Here is a 17,452-nt window from a genome sequence, read left to right on the forward strand (position 1 = left end):
ACAAAGTTGATGTAATGAAGTTGAGGGAGGGTTTGCTCTACCTGAGAATTTCTATTAAGAAAAGCAGATTAAAATTAGATATTCCCAGGGGGATTCTATATGCTTGCTCCATGGTTTCTGGGGATATTTGGGAAGACAGGTGTCCCATTGCTAGGGGTGTGATAGAAGACAGGTGGTTACTTCTGGTGGGGAGTAAATAAGGCAAGACAGGAGCAGGGGGAGAGGATGGGGGGTGCCCCAGAGAATTTCAGGGACAGAGTGAGATGCCCGACACCAGCGCTGGGATGAGAAAGGACCCCAGAGGGAAGGAAAGGGGGTTTCTCCTTGACAAGTGATATTGTGGGTAATAAACTGGGTTTCCTTTCAAATTATTTGAGAGACAAACGCAGAGTGCTGCTCCTTTAATTATTTTTGGTTGTGGTCTGCATTTCCTGAATGCAAAGCCAAGCAGAAGCTGGGGTCATGTGCTGCTCTGGTTTATATTCGTGTTGCATTGAATAGGGACAGAGTTATGTTGCCCTTGTAGGGTAAATGATGCTAACAGCAACGACAATACATGGGTAGTGTGGACACCGTGAGGCTTAGCAATAGCATTCATTTGAAAAGGACTGAGTGACTGGTTGGCGGGCACTGATGGGGGCACTTGACAGGATGAGCACTGGGTGTTATTCTGTATGTTGGCAAATTGAACACCAATAAAAAGTAAATTTATTATTTAAAAAAATGAAAAGGACTGAGTATTTGAGCTTCTTTTAATTAATTGTACAGACTGAATACAGACTGAATGTTTGTGTCTCCCCTAGATTCTTATATTGAAATCAAATCCCCCTTGTAATGGTATTTGGAAATGGGGGCTTCCAGAAATAATTAGGTAATGAGAGCAGAATCCTGGTGACTAGAATTAATGTCTTTACATAAGACACCCCAGAGTAGTGCCTGGGTGGCTCAGACAGTAAAGCATCTGAGTCTTGATTTCAGCTCAGGTTATGATCTCAGAGTCATGGAATCAAGCCTCACATTGGCCTTGGTGCTGGGCATGGAGCCTGCTGAGGATTCTCTCTCTTCCTCTCCCTCTGCCTCCCTGCCCTTGTTCTTTGTCTCTCTTAAGAAAGAGGAAAGAAGAAAGAAGAAAGAAAGAAAGAAAGAAAGAAAGAAAGAAAGAAAGAAAGAAAGAAAGGAAGGAAGAAAGAAAAAAAAAGTTAATACGATTTTAAGGTGCATTATCGGGATCCCTGGGTGGCGCAGTGGTTTAGCGCCTGCCTTTGGCCCAGGGCGCGATCCTGGAGACCCAGGATCGAATCCCACGTCAGGCTCCCGGTGCATGGAGCCTGCTTCTCCCTCTGCCTGTGTCTCTGCCTCTCTCTCTCTCTCTCTGTGACTATCATAAAATAAATAAAAATTAAAAAAAAAAATTAAGGTGCATTATCAATGAACAGTGTGTCCTTAGCAAAGGAGGGAGCAAACCAGAAGATACATTACCAGGATTGAAAAGTCCTTGAATTCTGAAGGCTATCATTCACTAAAAGGGGGCAGGAGGTATGCTCTTGTGATACAAAGGGAAGAATCAGAAGCAATGGGTGGAAGACACAGAAGACTATATTCCTATTCTTGATGAGAAAAAATTTCCAATAAATGTCTGTTCTCTACGGAAATAACTGTCTCAATTTCAAAGCCAGAGGTGCTTTCTTTGAAAGAAGAGTGTCGTCTATTTCTAGAGATATTCAGGTAGACTCTGGTTGAATATAATAGCTATCTTCAACTTGGACGGTGGCCCGGGCATCCCTGGTCCTTGCAATCTCTTATAACCTCTAAAGTCACCACCTTGAGGAAGTCTGTAGACTCACAATGTCCAGACTTATTCATCATACTGCCGATGCGAGGACCATTTTCTGGGATTTCATTGTGGGGACTGTATTAAACTTATGATTTAACTTATATCCTCATCCTGTATACTAACTGGAGGCAGAAGGATCATGAACTCATTTTGTCTAAAATACACAAAAGCATGCAATTTCTCCCACATCCCACCCCTTCCCCAGATAATTCAGTTTCACTGGCTAGTCCTCAGATTTGCAAAAGTTTGGCCAGCAAGTCATTTTTTTTTCTTTTCTAATTTTAATGAGTTTTGTTCTGTCCTCTTTCAATCAGACACGTCTTGGTCTCCCAAATGCCTTATTCCCATAGGAAATACACCAAGTTTTAGCACAAAGAAAGCCAGGGGACACATCTATACCCCAGTGGAACCAGTGGATCATTAGGTTAGCTGGAAAGGGAGGGTCCTTGCAAGAAAGGCCCAGGGAGCCAACAGTGGCTGTTGTGGCCTGAGGGTAGGGGAGGACATTCTGGAAAAATAAAGACTCACAGGAGGGCCAGCTACTCCGATGCCTGGGTCGCCACGGTTGCCAGGAGAGCCAGGGATCCCAGGTGCACCTCGGTCCCCCTAGAGAGAGGAAAAATAAGATTAAGAGGTGAGTTCTGAGCAAGACAGAACCAGCATACAAAGGGAACTGTCCTGGCTGTGCTATCCATTAATGCCCTTCCTGCCACCTGGACACCGCATGTCCCTCCACAGCGGACAACCAGCCCATCACCCACCCAGTCCACCCCCCACAGGCACAGCCACCACTTGTGATCATGACCTTTCAAAGCTTACCATGCCCCAAACTTGACCATAGCTCCAAATGTGGTTATAACAAGATGATACCCCTCCCTGTGACCACAGTTCCAAATATTACTGTTTTCTCCAGACCTCATCATGCCCCTGTCCTGACCACACCTCAGATTTGACTATGTACCTGCATTTCAAATCAGTTCCCCAATCAATGATAATTTACCAATAACTTGCCAAGTCCCTCTTGCACAGGACACTTTTCCAGGGTCTGGAGAGCAGGGACAACTGAGCTATAACCATTACCTTCGCACACAGCGATTCAGAGAGTATGGTTTTCAGGCCTGTCCTCAATACCTAGTCACAGTTGACTCAAGATTATGTGACAAGTTCCCTGAGATTTAGTTTCTTCACAAAGGGGAGGTGACTACAGGAGCCTCCACGTCAGCGGGTGGTGTGCTCCTGAAGCAAAGCTGCATGCATGAGCGCCATCCTGACAGGGAGCCTGGCCCAGCTCTCAGTGCCAGGCAGATGTTTTGGCTAATGCCCCTCCTCTGTATCTGTCATTCAGGACTCTGATGGCAAGAGTAAAAGGGAAGAATGTCTGTTATTTCCTGTAGAAGGAAGCTGAGACTGAATCATACCCTTTTATCCACAATTTCAAAATCCTCAGCCTCCAAAAACAAGGGCTTATCCTAACCCAATTGGCAGCAAAACCTGCCTGGATCTGACATGGGCTATTTATTTATTTTTAAGGTTTTATTTATTTATTCATGAGAGACACATAGAGAGGCAGAGACACAGGCAGAGGGAGAAGCAGGCTCCCTGTGGGGAGCCCGATATGGGACTCCATTCCAGGATCCCGGGGTCATGCCCTGAGCCAAAGGCAGACCTCAACCACTGAGCCACCCAGGTGCCCACGGGCTACTTATATATAACCTTCAGGTACCCAGGGTGTCTGGATGCTTACACATCGCTGTTGCATCAATATTCAAGTCTGATTAGGAGTGCTGGCCCACACACCACAGTCAGTGTTGCACAGATAGTTTACAAATTGCTACCTTTCCAATTCCAAAATAAATCCGGCCCAGAACACATATGGCCCTATCAGTTTTGTGTGAGAGACTGTGCACCTGTACTAGGTCAGCCAAACTCAGCCCAGCCTAACATGAACCAGTGGCTGATCTTGCTCAAGCTATTTAATATCTCCGGGAGGCGTTAACTCCTATGACAAATGGAAAGAGCATTAGAAGGTTGGTGTGAAGAGCCAGTGAGATAATGCACAGCAATCTGATCTCAGGTGGGAACCTGACATTGCTAGGCAACACGTTGCTCATTAAGGTTTATGTTTCTAAGCATGAAAAAAAAAATCCCATTAATAATCAGCTTACCTTCTAACCATCATTTCAATCAGAAACCTTTACATTTGGATCTTTAAGAAAAGCAATGTTTTGGGGCACCTGGGTGGCTCAATGGTTGAGCAACTACCTTCAGCTCAGGTCATGATTTCAGGGTCCTGGGATCGAGCCCTGCATGGAGCCTGTTTCTTCCTCTGCCTATGTCTTTGCCTCTCTCTCTGTGTCTCTCATGGATAAATAAAATATCTAAAAAGAAAAGAAAACTCATGTTTCTAAGATGATTAGTTTTGTTGGAAATATGATTGTCACCTGGATGAGTACCTAAGTCATATAGTTGTGCAATTAACGCTTGCTTTTTATTTATTTCTAGCAGAGATATGGGCTCCCGGACCAAAAAGAGGTCCATTTCCAACCCTCTGTGCTGAGTTCTGAAGAGAAATCTCATTCAGGGGAAGTGGGAGGGCTGAGGTTTAGGAAGGTCTCACAAAAGACATCAACCAAACCCCAAACCTCCTTCCAGTAACACTGTCACTGACCCTTGTCCTTGCAGGACCACCAGGGCCATGCTTCCCAAGAGCCACAGCACCCGTCTGCCTCACCCCTGCCTCTATAGATAGGCCCCTCCTGAAATTCTCTTTGAAGCCCCAGATGGTACATTGTGTTTCTTTAGGAAAATGTGCGGTGGCTCATTCTGTGAATTACAAGATGCTTGGGGCTGCTAGGAAATCTAATTTGTATGCAGGGGGAAGTCAGGAAGTCCAGAAATGAGGCAAATACGGGAAAATGTGTAATGAACGGAGGATGAACACGCTCCTTGCTGCAAGCCAGTCGCATGCACACTGCGCCAGTGAGAGCGCCGTGTGGGAAGATTTCAAACAGACAGTCAGGGGACTCTGTCCAGTTTTAGGACAATGTCCACCTGGTGCTGTAACCCTGGGTAAGTCCCATAACCTCTCCAGAGCCTTAGGACCCTCATCAATGAGAAAGAAAGAGAACATTCTACCAAACTCCCATGTATCTTAGGAAGACCCGTTCAAAAGGGAAGAGACTATTGAACATTGAGGATTACAAGTATATTATTACCACTTGATCGGTGGAATTAGAAGACCAAAAATAAACCAAACACACACAAGTGCCAGCGGAATCCATATCCTTTTGCATCTCAGTTACTCTTTAAAATATTTAATGTAGGTTTTCTTCTTATCACTTTCTGTTTTAGCTTGGCTCCCCCCACTCCTCCCAAGGCTGTATCCCACATGCCAGCAAACCCTAACGACTGCCAGCTAAACCACGCCAACCGTCCATGTTCTAACTTTCCAAACACCGAGCCATCAAAAAAGACCAATCGTTCCACTCCCATAGACGCACCTCTGCTTGTTCTCCCTGCTGTCCTCTTCCCCATATTTGTGTAGACCTTCATTAATCTTAACACCTTACTCTCCCATTGTGTCTGTCTGACCCTCTCGTTTCTATGTACGCATCCTCAAAGTATCCATTCATTCATTTATCCATTAATTGAACAACTATTTGTCAAATCCTAGAATGAGTCAGACCCTATGTTGGGTACAATATTGATATACTTTTTAAAAAAAGATGTATTTATTGGAAAGAGAGAGAGAGAGAATGAGTGAATGCACACAAGGCAGAGGGGCAGAGGGGGTGGGAGAGAGAATCTCAAGCAGACTTCTGGCTGAGCACGGAGCCCTTGTGGGGCTCAATCTCACAACTCCAAGATCATGACCTGAGGGGAAATCAAGAGTCAGCTGCCTAATCGACTGAGCCACCCAAGTGTCCCCAATACTTGATAGACTTTTGTGTCCACAGTGCCCAACCTAGGACTCGGCATCAGTCCCAGCTTTTAATTGCCATTTCCTGGAGTGCCAGAATCATAGCCCACATTTTGGTCAGGTACTACATTTTGCCTTTGACCTGAAGTCAACTTTTTACAGAGGAGGAAGCAAGACAGAGCCAGGTGGAGCAATCAGCCCCGCCCGGAATCTGAGTCTCTGACTGCTAGGGAGTTGTCTGGCTTCTTTCCTGTGTTTATGGCCCATTGTGATGCTAACATTTTCCCAAAGCAGCACTTCACAGCTTAATGAGCTGAGACTTTTAGCAAATAGCCCCAAGAAAAGAGAAAAAAAGACCTTAATGCTCTGTCAGCAAAAGTAAAAAGGTTCAAGATGAAGGAAGAAAGGGGCACAAGAGCTGGAATCTGTGATACTGACTCTAGAAAATATTTTGGCTGTAGGACTTTCTGGGCCAGTCCAACAGTGTCCAGAGAAGAAATGTGAGTACGTATGGGTTGTGGAAGGAGAATGACATCATTTCTTCCCACAGGAGCCCTCCGGGAGTTAAATATGCTTCACTTACTTAAACAGAAAAGGACAGAGGGTCTCCGACAGAATAAATCACTTGCTTCCAGTCATCTACCCTGTAGGTCACTGAGCTGGGATCCTACAGATCCTAGCTCTGCATGAGAGCAAAGCCTGTTCATTTTGCTAAAAACAAGTGCCATGCAAGAATAGGAAAGATGTTTTTAAGAACCTTCCTGTGGTTATGAGTAATTAGAAAGTGGGTGGCGCTGATGAAAACCTTTGTGTGGCTCCCTTCCTTCCCACAGGGGATTTCCTTCAGCACCTTGGACAGCAGGGGGGGGGTCACTCAGCAGGGGCTCTCTAGTTTCTCTCTCCATCCCTCCTTCCTTCCAGCCCAAGATCAGCCCATTCTTCAGCTGAAGACCTCCTTGAATTCACACTTACCTTCCCAATGTCAATGAACTATGGAAATCTTTACTTCTAAGCCACATTCTAACTTACAAACATATACGGTATCAACACTGGAGTGGGTCATCTGTTTCCACGCCTCACATTGTAAATAAGAGGAAACATTTGGCTAAAGGGACAGCATGACTAACCAACCCTAGGTCACCTGTCTTGACACCAGTTGGTCAGTCAGACCTCAGGTCAAGGCTCTCTGCACTCCTGGCTCCAAAGTGCCTGCAGGGATGGATGAGGACTCTAGATCCCCACCTTCTTGCTGTAACCCTAAAGCTGAGTCCACAGAGTGATCTCATAATAAGGGCCACTAATATTTGTTAAGCATGTATCTATGACATCACAAGTTAGGCACATATTTTTATTTGTATTCTATCACTGTTTTTTTCCCAAACTCTGCCTGGGAGATAGATTTTATTGAACTCATAAATAGTTATCACAGGGAAAGGGCATCGTAAGGCATTTCTGGTACCCTCACCTTCCTTTCTTCTAAGAGGCTGGAAGCTAGAAAATTGAGACTACAGCCAATGACCCAAGGGGCTCACCGAGTCACGGCGGGGTGGGGGAAGGGGGTCTCAGATACATGCTCCAGGCTGGAGGTGGATCCCCAGAGTCTTCCCGAGTCTGGATCCCCGCCTCCTGCTCCTCTCCACACATGCCCACTGCTCTAGGCATGTGGGACTATTTTATATGCCCCTAATTTCAGGAAAAGTTGTTTCTAAGAGTTTTTTTTTTTCTTCAGAAGATAGGAAGTTGCTATATATTTGCTCATATCACTCTGAGAACACTCCCATTTCTTTTTACTTTGACCATAAACAACAAAATCACCAGGGACCCACATGAGTGGCCTTGACCTCAATTGGTGCAAACTTAGGAGGCTTTCAGAGGCTAGGTGCCAGAACGGGAGAAAGCCATGAAGCAAAGAAATTTGCGTTTTTTCTTAAGTTTTCATTTATTTATTTGAGAGAGAGGAAGCCAGAGACAGAGCCTGAGTGGAGGGGAAGGGGGAGCAGGGGACCCTGAGCAAGGCAGGATCCCATGACCCCCGAGATCATGACCTGAGCTGAGGGTAGATGCTTAACCTACTGAGCCACCCTGCAAAGAAGTGTTTAATGTAGAAGCAGCAAGTTTTCGTGAGGCCTCAAACTTCTTATCCTGGATATTACTCTAAATGAGCCTTTTACATACAATGTTAAAAAGCAACATACTCTGTGGTTCTGTTGTTGAGAACCCAAAGATACAGCTCTAGGATAAAAAGGAAAAAAAAAACTCTCTCCTACCATTAAGTGGATGGGGACCTGGGGTTTGGGATAAAGTTTCCCATAATAGCGGCATCTGTGGCTTCCAGAATCACCGTATCCTAACTAAGGCAGCTGGGAGGGATGGGGATGTGCCACAGAAAGTGCTGGCTGACTCAGAAGGTGGCTCTGGGGTGGCAGGCAATGGCATGAAGGCCCACAGGAAGAATTCTTAAAATTCATTTTCATAATAAATATATGCGAGTAAAAAATATGATGATATGACATTTTAATGTGATTTTGAATATGTATATTAAATTAAGGCACACACACACACACACACACACACAACATTCCAATGCCCGTCATTGACAAGCTCACCCACATTCTTAAGGTCAAGCACATGAGTTGGCCAAATCAGGTTTCACTGGATGTGGTATGCTCCTGATATGTGCTCATTTCTGAACGCATTCCATGTCCTGCCTCAGTGTCTCCTCCCGTGTGAGCACCCCTGCAGAGGACACCCTCCTCACTTTTCCCCTTCCAACTGCTACATGCACTTTAAAATCAGGACAAACATCACCTCTTCCAGGAAGCCTTGTTTCATCAAACCAGGCTGGGCTGGGAGTGTCCTCTGAGCTCACTTGTGACTCCAGCTTCCCTCTACCCCAGCACTCATCTGCTTCTGTTTGCTTCTCTATCTGCTTTCCCCTCTGGCCCTTGAGCTGTTGGAAGGCTGGGAACATGTCACATGTGTCGATGTTGTCCCACGGGCCACCTCAGTATCTGACACGTAGCAGCAGAGTGGGTGGGCAATGGATGCGATCATAAATGTACTCACTGGCCATTGGAGCAGCATAAATGAGTCAATGAATGAATGGTTCAACATAAAGATACCTTCAGGGAAGCGTCCCTGGTCACTCAGGAAAGCTCTCTGCTGGGGGCACCTGGGTGGCTCAGTCAGGTGAGTCTCTGCCTTGGGCTCAGGTCATGATCCTGGGGTCCTGGGATGGAGGCCCTGAGTCTGCCTCTCCCTCTCCCTCTGCCCCTCCTCTGCTCCTACTCTCACTTGCATTCTCTCTGTCTCTCCTTCTCTCTGATGAATAATTTTTTAAAAAATCTTAAAAAAAAAAAAAAAAAAAAGAACAGCCCCACTTGGGCAAAGCTACGATTGCAAGTGAACTGAGGGACAGATGACCAAATGACTACTGGTAGTTACCAAAACTTTCCCCTTGCCCCCTGGGCACACGGCTAGCCCACAAACCCAGTTCCCCCTGCTGTCGGGGTCACGAGGTGGGGGAAAATGAATTACCACATCCAGCTGTGTCCCTCATTTTCCATTGTACCTCAAACACTGGTAGCAGGCTCAGGTCCTAGATGGTGGGACAGTCACTGCACCGAGAAGCTGTGGGTTCCTGAATGGCCGTGTGGGCCCGAGCTCCCCACCCACCATGACTCCCGGTAGGTAGGCGTACTGGGAGTGACACATAAAGGTTTGGTGTGTTAAGCATCTGAAATTTAGGGATCACTTGTTACCGCAATTAGACTAAAAGTACAAAACTGCTGATCTATTGCTCCACCAGACATAGGCCAGTGTCTTCTGCAACTTCGTTTGCCAGCAAGCATTTATTAGGCACCAACTGTATGACAATGATTTCAGCCTCACGGCTCAGAGCCCTAGAGTCTTTAGTTAAGTGGAATGTGATTAACTGAGGAATGAGGAAGTGGACTGAGGTGACCAGAGCAGCTTTACAACGAAACTGTGGCCGGTCCTTTTTTTCAGGACAACCCATGACATCCCAATGTGCTTGGATATACACTTACCTTGATTCCTAGAGGCCCAGGTAATCCAGGTGGCCCACGGAGCCCCTGAAGAAACGAATGATACAAGGACAACGATGAGACCACAGATGAGCGTTTGCCCATCCACCCCAAGCCACGCTGTGTGCAACCTACGCTGTGTGCCCAAGTAGGACAAGGGTCTCACTGTGGCCTGCTTTCTGCAGAAGAAAGGATCATTTTTGAGCTACGAGTCTCATGTTTGACTTCTGCGTCTACCCCCTACTGCCTCTCTGTGACTCTGAGCAAACCCCTGTCTCCCTTAGCTTGCTTTCCCATTCAAGATCTTCTACAGGCTTCCCACAAGTCCAGGCAGGACCAGGCCTCCAAGTAGAGCTCACAGATTCCAAAGCCTGGTGTCTTTCTTGTTTACCATGATCTCAAGACCTGGGAGGGCCAAAGAGAAAAGCCTTCAACATCAGGTTGAAGGGTTGTACTTGATGCAGATGCATGGCCAGATTTAAAAAAAAAAAAATCACAATTCTACATGTGGATGTATTGGTGGAAAGCCAGTGTGAGGGAAGAAGGGAGGGTCCAGTCCCTTGTGGGTTCGCGGCCAAGCTCTGGGACTTTGGCAAGTGCTTCACCTCCCTGAACCTCATTTTCCCCATCAATCATGTGCGGTTGATAACACTGCCTTGGTCTGAATGCCTGTGTGGGTCCCAGGTTCATATTGTTAAATCTGAAGGCCCAACCTTGAAGGTATTAGGAGGTGGGGCCTTTGGTGTTTAGGATGTGAGGGTGGAGCCATTGTGAATGGGATCCTTGTCCTTGTAAGAGAGGCTCCAGAGAGACTCTTCATCTTTTCCATCCTGTGATGACGCAGTGAGAAGTGGGCATTCAGCAACCCAAGAGGGCCTTCCCCTGAACCTGACCATGCGGATATCCTCAACGTGGACTTCCAACCTCTACTAGAAGTTTAGAGCCACTGAGTCATGGTATTTTGTTAGAGTAGCCTGAACGGACTGAAAAAAGAAGTACTCGCTTGTCGGGGTAGTTGTGAGGATTCAGTGTAGGGTGCTTTAGTGCCTGATTCCATAGCTAACATCATAAATGCTCGCCGAGTGCCACAATCTACAGATTTATGTGTATTCTCCTGCTTCATCCTTGGGAGGCCAGCCAGTCTCTTTAATTTCCCCTCCCTTTTCGTTTCCAATGCTGGCCTGGTCGAATGGGCACAGAAGCCTCTGGACCAAACACTTACCGGCTCTCCGTCTTTTCCCTGTCCGGGGGTCCCCGGGAGCCCAGGAGCCCCGGGATCACCCCTGGGACCAGCTGGCCCTGGACTCCCTTCTTCACCTGTCGCCCCCTGGAAAGAAAAGGGGACAGTTTCCGGGATCCATGATGTGCAGAAGGCAAGCTTTGCAATGGTGAGCCAGCCTGAAGGGGGTCAGTAGGTGTCCAGGTGATGCTCCGACTGTTCTATACAATGTACATAGTACGCTGGACTGGGTACCCCCCCAAATTTGTTATCTGAAGTCCTAATCCCCCTCAACCTCAGTTAATAAATAAGATATCTGCAGATGCAATTAGTTGTTAGGCTGAGGTCATAGGGAGGAGGACAGCATTTGATCCAGTAGGACTTCTGTCCTTGTAAGAAGGGGAGATTTGCATACAGATAAGTACAGAGGGAAGGCAGTGTGAAGACGCAGGGGACAGGCAGCTGTCAATAAGCCAAGGAGAAGGTTCTGGAACACATGCTCCCTTCGTGGCCCTTGGGAGGAACCAGCCTCCCGATTTAGGGCTTCCAGACATGGTGAGAAGGGTCAGGCTGGGTGTTTCTGTTGCTTAAGCCCCCCAGTGAGTGATACTGTGCTACAGGAGACTTGGCAAGCTGATACAAGGCGGAACTTGAGAACAGGACAGGACATGAGTGCTTTTCTAGTCCAGCCTTGGATCTACTGCAGGAAAGCATCTGGTGCATCTCTTGTGGAGAGGTCCTCCTATTTTTGCTTGAATTCCTCCAACAGCAGAGAGCTCACTACCTTCCTAGGCCTTATTCCTTTATCGTGCAGCCCTGTTACATACTTTTTCTTTACATTCAGCCAAGAGCACCCTCTCTGGAGTCTTCCAGACACATGACACTCAAACTTGGGGAGTTCCCAGGAGAGACTCTAACCCGCCTCTTCGCACTGTAGGTCTTGAGCAATAGGAACACAGCTCAGGGCTCTGAAGTGGAGGGAGGAGAGGGACGCAGAGACAGACTCCAGGTCCTCAGGAGGGAGGGAGCTGGGCTTTGAGCCTGCCCTTGGCAAATAATGTTCACCTTTCAGACCACGGACCACAGGGTCTCCAGCCCCTGTGGCCACCTGGCTGTGGAGTTTGTGCTGCACCACATGAGCCACAGGGGCTCCGCTTCCCCAGCAGGGCTCCCTGGGGGCTGAGCTGTGACGTGAATGCCTGCAGACAGACCCTGAAGGAGAGCTGGGTACCTTAAGGACCAAGAGCAGCCAAAGCAAGGGCACTTGTCTGCGAGCCTAGGGTCAAATCGGCTTCCCCAAGCCTCAGGCCAGCCAGCGGACACCCTGAGAGGCAGAAAGAGCATGGCCTGGCTGCTGGGCTTCCGAGCACTTTGCAGGGCATTCGGGATTCCCCTCCCCATGCAGCCCCAGCTCTGGGCCCTCGGCCTGGCCTCTTGCTCAGCCACAGAGAGGTGTCTGGCTCCCTCTAGCGACACATGTGCCAACAGCCCACTGATTTCCTGGCTCTCAAGGGGACCCCAAAACCTCCAGCATCTTGGTCACCGCCTTCTCAAGGCATCGACGCCCTACTTACGGTGTGTCCAGAATAGAGCGCAATTTTCAGACGTGGTATAATCAAGGCGCAGCAGATGGGCCGGGGTTATTTTTTCCCCTGGCTTCATCTGGGTGCTCTACTTTTATTACTGTAGCCTACGACGGCATTATCTCCTTTCAAAACAAAAATTAGCACCTGCACCGCATGAGGGTTATTCTTGGGCTTATCATCAGCCAACACTCCAAAAACTGAAGATACGTCCCACAGGTTGGCTGACCGTTTTCCTCCGCGATAAATCATTTTTCTCCGAGACACAAATTCTAAGATTCAGCCTCCCTGCCAAAATGCAAATGTACCATCTATTCTTGTTAAATTCTGCCAAAATAGAAAGGACAAAATGATGCCTCCTTTAAAAGGTTCTGGCTAACGGGGTCTTGAAGGGATTCCTAGAGGGACATTGAGGCACTTGTGCTAAAAGGGGCCCCTGCGGCCTGTCCGCCAGGTTGGAGGGACACCTGTCCCCGGATGTGACACTGCTTGCAGGGGAAGACGGGCTGCAATGTCCACACCTGCTTGTGCCGAGCCCTCTGATGGGTTAGTTCTGTACTTCATCATTATAACCTGCCACTGATGCATCACTGTCCTCGTTCCACAGATGAGAAAGTCCAGGTGCACAGAGGGTGCCCGAGACCAGGCGTCTCCTCCACACCGGCACCCCGACATTCGGGTGGAGTGTGTGCGGTCGGGGGTCGCTGTCCTGTGAGTGTGAGATTTGGAGGAGAACCCTGTTTCTGCCCACCGGAAGCCGGCAGCAGGCCCTCAGCCATGAACCCCAGACACTTTCTAAAATGAGGGTGAAACAGGATTTCCAAAGGCTGGGGGGCCTTCTACCTCTGTCTGTGGGGTGTTGGTGTCCTGGGGGGAGCACCTGTCTGTCTTCCCTCTAATACGCGGATCTCTTTCTCAAACTTGGGAAAACGTCCTGTTTGCACAGAGGAGTGAGATGCATGATACGTTGTTGGTGCATCGAGTTGAGAGAAAGCAGGATTGGGGGTCAGGCCTTGCTCTGAGAGGTGAGGTGATCACCTCGCCTCCCAAGGCCTCCTCAGGCTCCCATCTGTTCCCCCGGGATCCATCTGACTCACGGGTGCTGGGATCCTGTGAGAGGTGGCTTCATGGCCTCTCTCTCCTCTACCTAGAAAGCCCCTTTGGGCTCGGGCGCCCTAACCCAGGCCTCAGTGGCTGGACCTCCGCCTCCACGGCTGCTCAAGAAGCTGAGGACGGATGCACATGCTGAGAGCAGCCAGGCCTTACCTTCTCTCCATGCTCTCCATCTTTCCCAGGGGGGCCTCTGATGCCAGGGGGGCCCTGAAAAAAAGACAGGTTATGCACATGGTAAAGTTCATGATGGCCTGTGGTCCCCAGAGAAGGGATCATACGCCCTTGTAGCCACGGCTACCCTGTCCCCATGGGCTCCCCATCCCCGATTCAGTTCCCCATCTCCTCCCCACCGGCCTGAGCAGCTCCTCCTTGTCTGCTCTCCTGCCCCGGGCTGTGGCTCTCAGAGGCCAGGGCCCAGCCTACACTGGATACCAGGGAGGACGAGGGTGACCTAGAACACAGGCTCCACATTCAGGACCTGATCCACCCGTGTCCTTGACATCTCCTGGGGGTTCACTTTGAGACAAAGCAAAAGAGCCGTGGGCCACCCCAGTGGGGAAGCAGAGCAGTGAGGGAGGGGAGGATGGCAGGGCAGCTCTGGGAGCTGGTGCAGGATGTGCCCTCCAGGGGAAGGAGCCGGGGCTTACCCAGCCCTCCCCTCAGGCCTGCCTCCCGGGGAGCTCATAACCACCTGTCCTGTGACTGCACTAGGTGGTCTCGGAAAGGAAAGCCAGAGAAAACTCTCCCGGCGAAGGAATGCAGGGTTGGCAGGCACAGGAGCAGGGGGAGGGACGTGACACGGGCCACATTCCAGCAGCATCTCTGGCGACCACGAAGGACAGGATGACTCACTGTCCCTTGTCCCTGCATCTCCTCTCATGTTAGAAGCGGTGAGAACAATCACCTCCCAGGGTCGAGGGGACTCAGTGAATTCACACACGTAAAGTACTTGGAACAGATGCTGGCATGTGTAAAGGCCCAAAATTTGTCCTCCAAACCCCTCTAATGATCCGCACAGGCTGATGGGCAGACAGGCCGGGCCCCAGCCGGCTTCAGGTGGACTGATTCTCTGCTGCCCTGAGCTAGACATGGTGCTGGGTGTCTTAGGGCAGGATTTCAAAGCAGGAATCGGTGTGGACCGTGGCCTTCAAAGCTGGCCGGCCAGCAGACCCCGGGCCCCGCAGGCAAGGACTCCGCACGGCGGGCACAGGGGGTCGTTAGTGGCCATCTGGCCAGTGTGCTCTGTCTTTGAAGGTGAAGAGCTGAGGCCTGCGGGAGTGGCCGCAGAGGTCACAGAACAAGCCTGCAGCCGTGGCCTTGCTCAGCATCCAGGGACCCTAAGCATCAGGACCCCTACAAACCCCTTAGTTTTGTCCTGTGTCTTCGAAAGGCAAACTCTGAGGCTGACTCCAACATCCCCCATGTGTACAGGCTTTCTGCAGTTTTCTGCATTTTTCTAACACTTTTGTTTACCCCCCGGGCAGGCCTGATGAGTGCCCTAGAGCCTTAGGCTGGGTAACCTTCTAGGTGCCCTTGTCTGGGACGTCCATTTCTCCATCTGTAAAATGGGAGCAAGGATGCCTATGCCTACACCCCCCCCTACAGGGGCGGGGGAGCAGGGGGAGGCTCTGCAGATCCACAAGCAGCCCTGGGGCCCCAGCCCTCTTCCATTACTCACCACACTTCCCGGGGGGCCGCTGGCACCAGGGGGGCCTACAGTTCCAGGAGCGCCCTATTTGGAAGCAGAAGTTTAGAAAGACCCAGCGTAGCCATCACTAAGAGTTACCCCAGCCTCTCTCCAAGGCTGCCTTCTCCTTGATTCACTGCAATTCGCTACTTCTGACCTGGAGCTGCCTTCACCACCAAGGGGAGCCTCCTCCCGTGCGTGTCTTGAGGTGCCCAGCTGGCCTTAAACCCCCAGCGAGTGGCATTCTGGCACAGACGTGGGGGACAGGAGGACAGAAGGGCTCCAGGGGGTTCCTAGAGGAACCAAGGCATGGAGTGGTGGTGCTGGTATGCACGTGCATGCCTGTGTGTGTGGATTAGTTTTGACAGATGAATCAGGGAATGCTTCCTGGAGGAAGTAGATTTGAAGGCAACACCCATGGTTAAGGAAGATTCCACGGGAGGAGGTGTGGGGGTCCACACCACGGAGATGGGAAGCAGGGAACTCCCCAGGTACCTGGGTCTCCCTGTCTGCACTCAGCTTCCACCGCCCTGCAGGCTGTGCCCGTCCAGGGCTCTCTACTAGCAGAGAGGAGCCTGCCAGCCGTGCCCCCACCCTGCCCTGTGACATCTGTGTTGGTCACTGCCCTGGGCTGACCCCATCCCCACCGGGACATATGCACAGGTGACCTGGGTCCTGTGAGCGCACAACAGCAGGTACACAGAACCCAGGGGCTGGGGAGCAAGGGTGCTGCCTGTGGCCACGGCCCATCTCACCACCATTACCCCTTCGTGGAGGCGGCCTCATTCTGCCAGCACCACGTGGGCGCCTGAGCTCTACAGCCCTGCACCCCACACAGATCGCAGTCAGCCCCCGGGGGCCCACTGCCCACGCCCCGGAGAGCCAGCAGCCCCACGGGAGGGAAGGCCCAGCCGTGGGGTGCTCAGAAGGCAGGTGCATGAAGGCCCCCGTCCGCCTGGGTCCCTAGCTGCTCCTGTGCACTGGGAGTTTCTGTAGGGACATGTGCACGCTGGTTTTAGAGGATGTGTGCATGTGACTGGGTGTCTGTCCCTGTGCGCATCACACCCGTGCGTGTGGATGCAGACTCTGATCGTGGGTTGGGCAGGTGGACAAAGCCCTGGAATGCTGGGAACGCTGTAGAGACCGGTCTGTCTGTCCTGGTCCTTGTTGCCCCAGGGCTGCCCACCCCGGCCACCACTCCACTCTGCCCTCTGGCCCACCCAGAGCTATGAGCCCAGGTGCGTGGGCCTGGCCCTGTCTCCCTCTGCAGGGCCCCTCGGGAGGATGCGTGAGGACTCACGGGGTTTCCAGTTGATCCGGGTGCGCCGCGTGGGCCTTCCTGTCCTTTGGCACCCTGCCCGGGACACAAGGGGGAGGGGAGACATCTAGGGGATGCTGTCCTCGTCCCCATGCAGGGCCATTGCAGGCACAGCCCGCTCATTGGAATCGGCGGGTGCAAAGTGCAGGACAGGGAGCAGAGCCCGACGTGCGCGGGAGTCACAAGGCCCTGGCAGCCGTCTGGCGCATGGCTTGTTCCCTTATCCCATCCTCACCACCCCAGGTATAGGGATCAGCACTGGCGCTATGTAGACGGGGCGGCCCAGGAGCACAGAGCCGGCCAGCAGCCCCCTGAGATCTGAGCCCCGATAGTCACTCCAAGGGGACCTCTCCAGAGAGTGTCCCTGAGAGAGGCAGCTAGGAAGCCCAGGCCAAGAGAAATAGCAAAATCAAAATGCTAATCTGCACCCGTGTCACTTACCCCAGAGCAGCCAGTCAGAGCTGGGAGGGACGGAGGGGCTTCCTGCATCTGAACCACCCGATGCCCTGGCATTCCTTCCCCACCCAGGGGTCCAGAGCAGCACCCACCCCCAGGGCGGCGTTCTCGGGGAGCCTAGTGAGGGGCGTCAGCCCCGAGGCACTGGACTCACAGCACCTGTGGCAGCGCCCCTGGGGGGCAGCTGCAGCATGCCAGGCAAGCAGACGGGGTGGGGGCATTTGGGAGGGACCCCAAGGGACAGAGGGGTAGTCCAGGATTTTGAGTCCACAGGGGG

General features: G+C 50.8%; 1 protein-coding gene and 1 long non-coding RNA gene across 2 annotated transcripts in view; one reads left to right on the forward strand and one right to left on the reverse strand.

The window, feature by feature from the left end:
• COL22A1 (collagen type XXII alpha 1 chain) overlaps window positions 1-17,452 on the reverse strand; it is a 269,313-nt gene that overhangs the window by 87,567 nt on the left and 164,294 nt on the right. The window contains 6 exon segments of the mRNA XM_038555601.1: window positions 2,363-2,440; window positions 9,803-9,847; window positions 11,022-11,126; window positions 13,868-13,921; window positions 15,393-15,446; window positions 16,702-16,755. Of these exon segments, the coding sequence (XP_038411529.1) occupies window positions 2,363-2,440; window positions 9,803-9,847; window positions 11,022-11,126; window positions 13,868-13,921; window positions 15,393-15,446; window positions 16,702-16,755 (390 nt within the window).
• On the forward strand, window positions 6,023-10,340 carry LOC111098569. The gene is made up of 2 exons (XR_005368812.1): window positions 6,023-6,253; window positions 9,762-10,340. It is a non-coding gene; the product is annotated as an uncharacterized LOC111098569 (long non-coding RNA).

Source organism: Canis lupus, chromosome 13 (genome assembly GCF_011100685.1).
Source record: "Canis lupus familiaris isolate Mischka breed German Shepherd chromosome 13, alternate assembly UU_Cfam_GSD_1.0, whole genome shotgun sequence".
In the NCBI taxonomy this organism is placed as follows: Eukaryota; Metazoa; Chordata; class Mammalia; order Carnivora; family Canidae; genus Canis; species Canis lupus.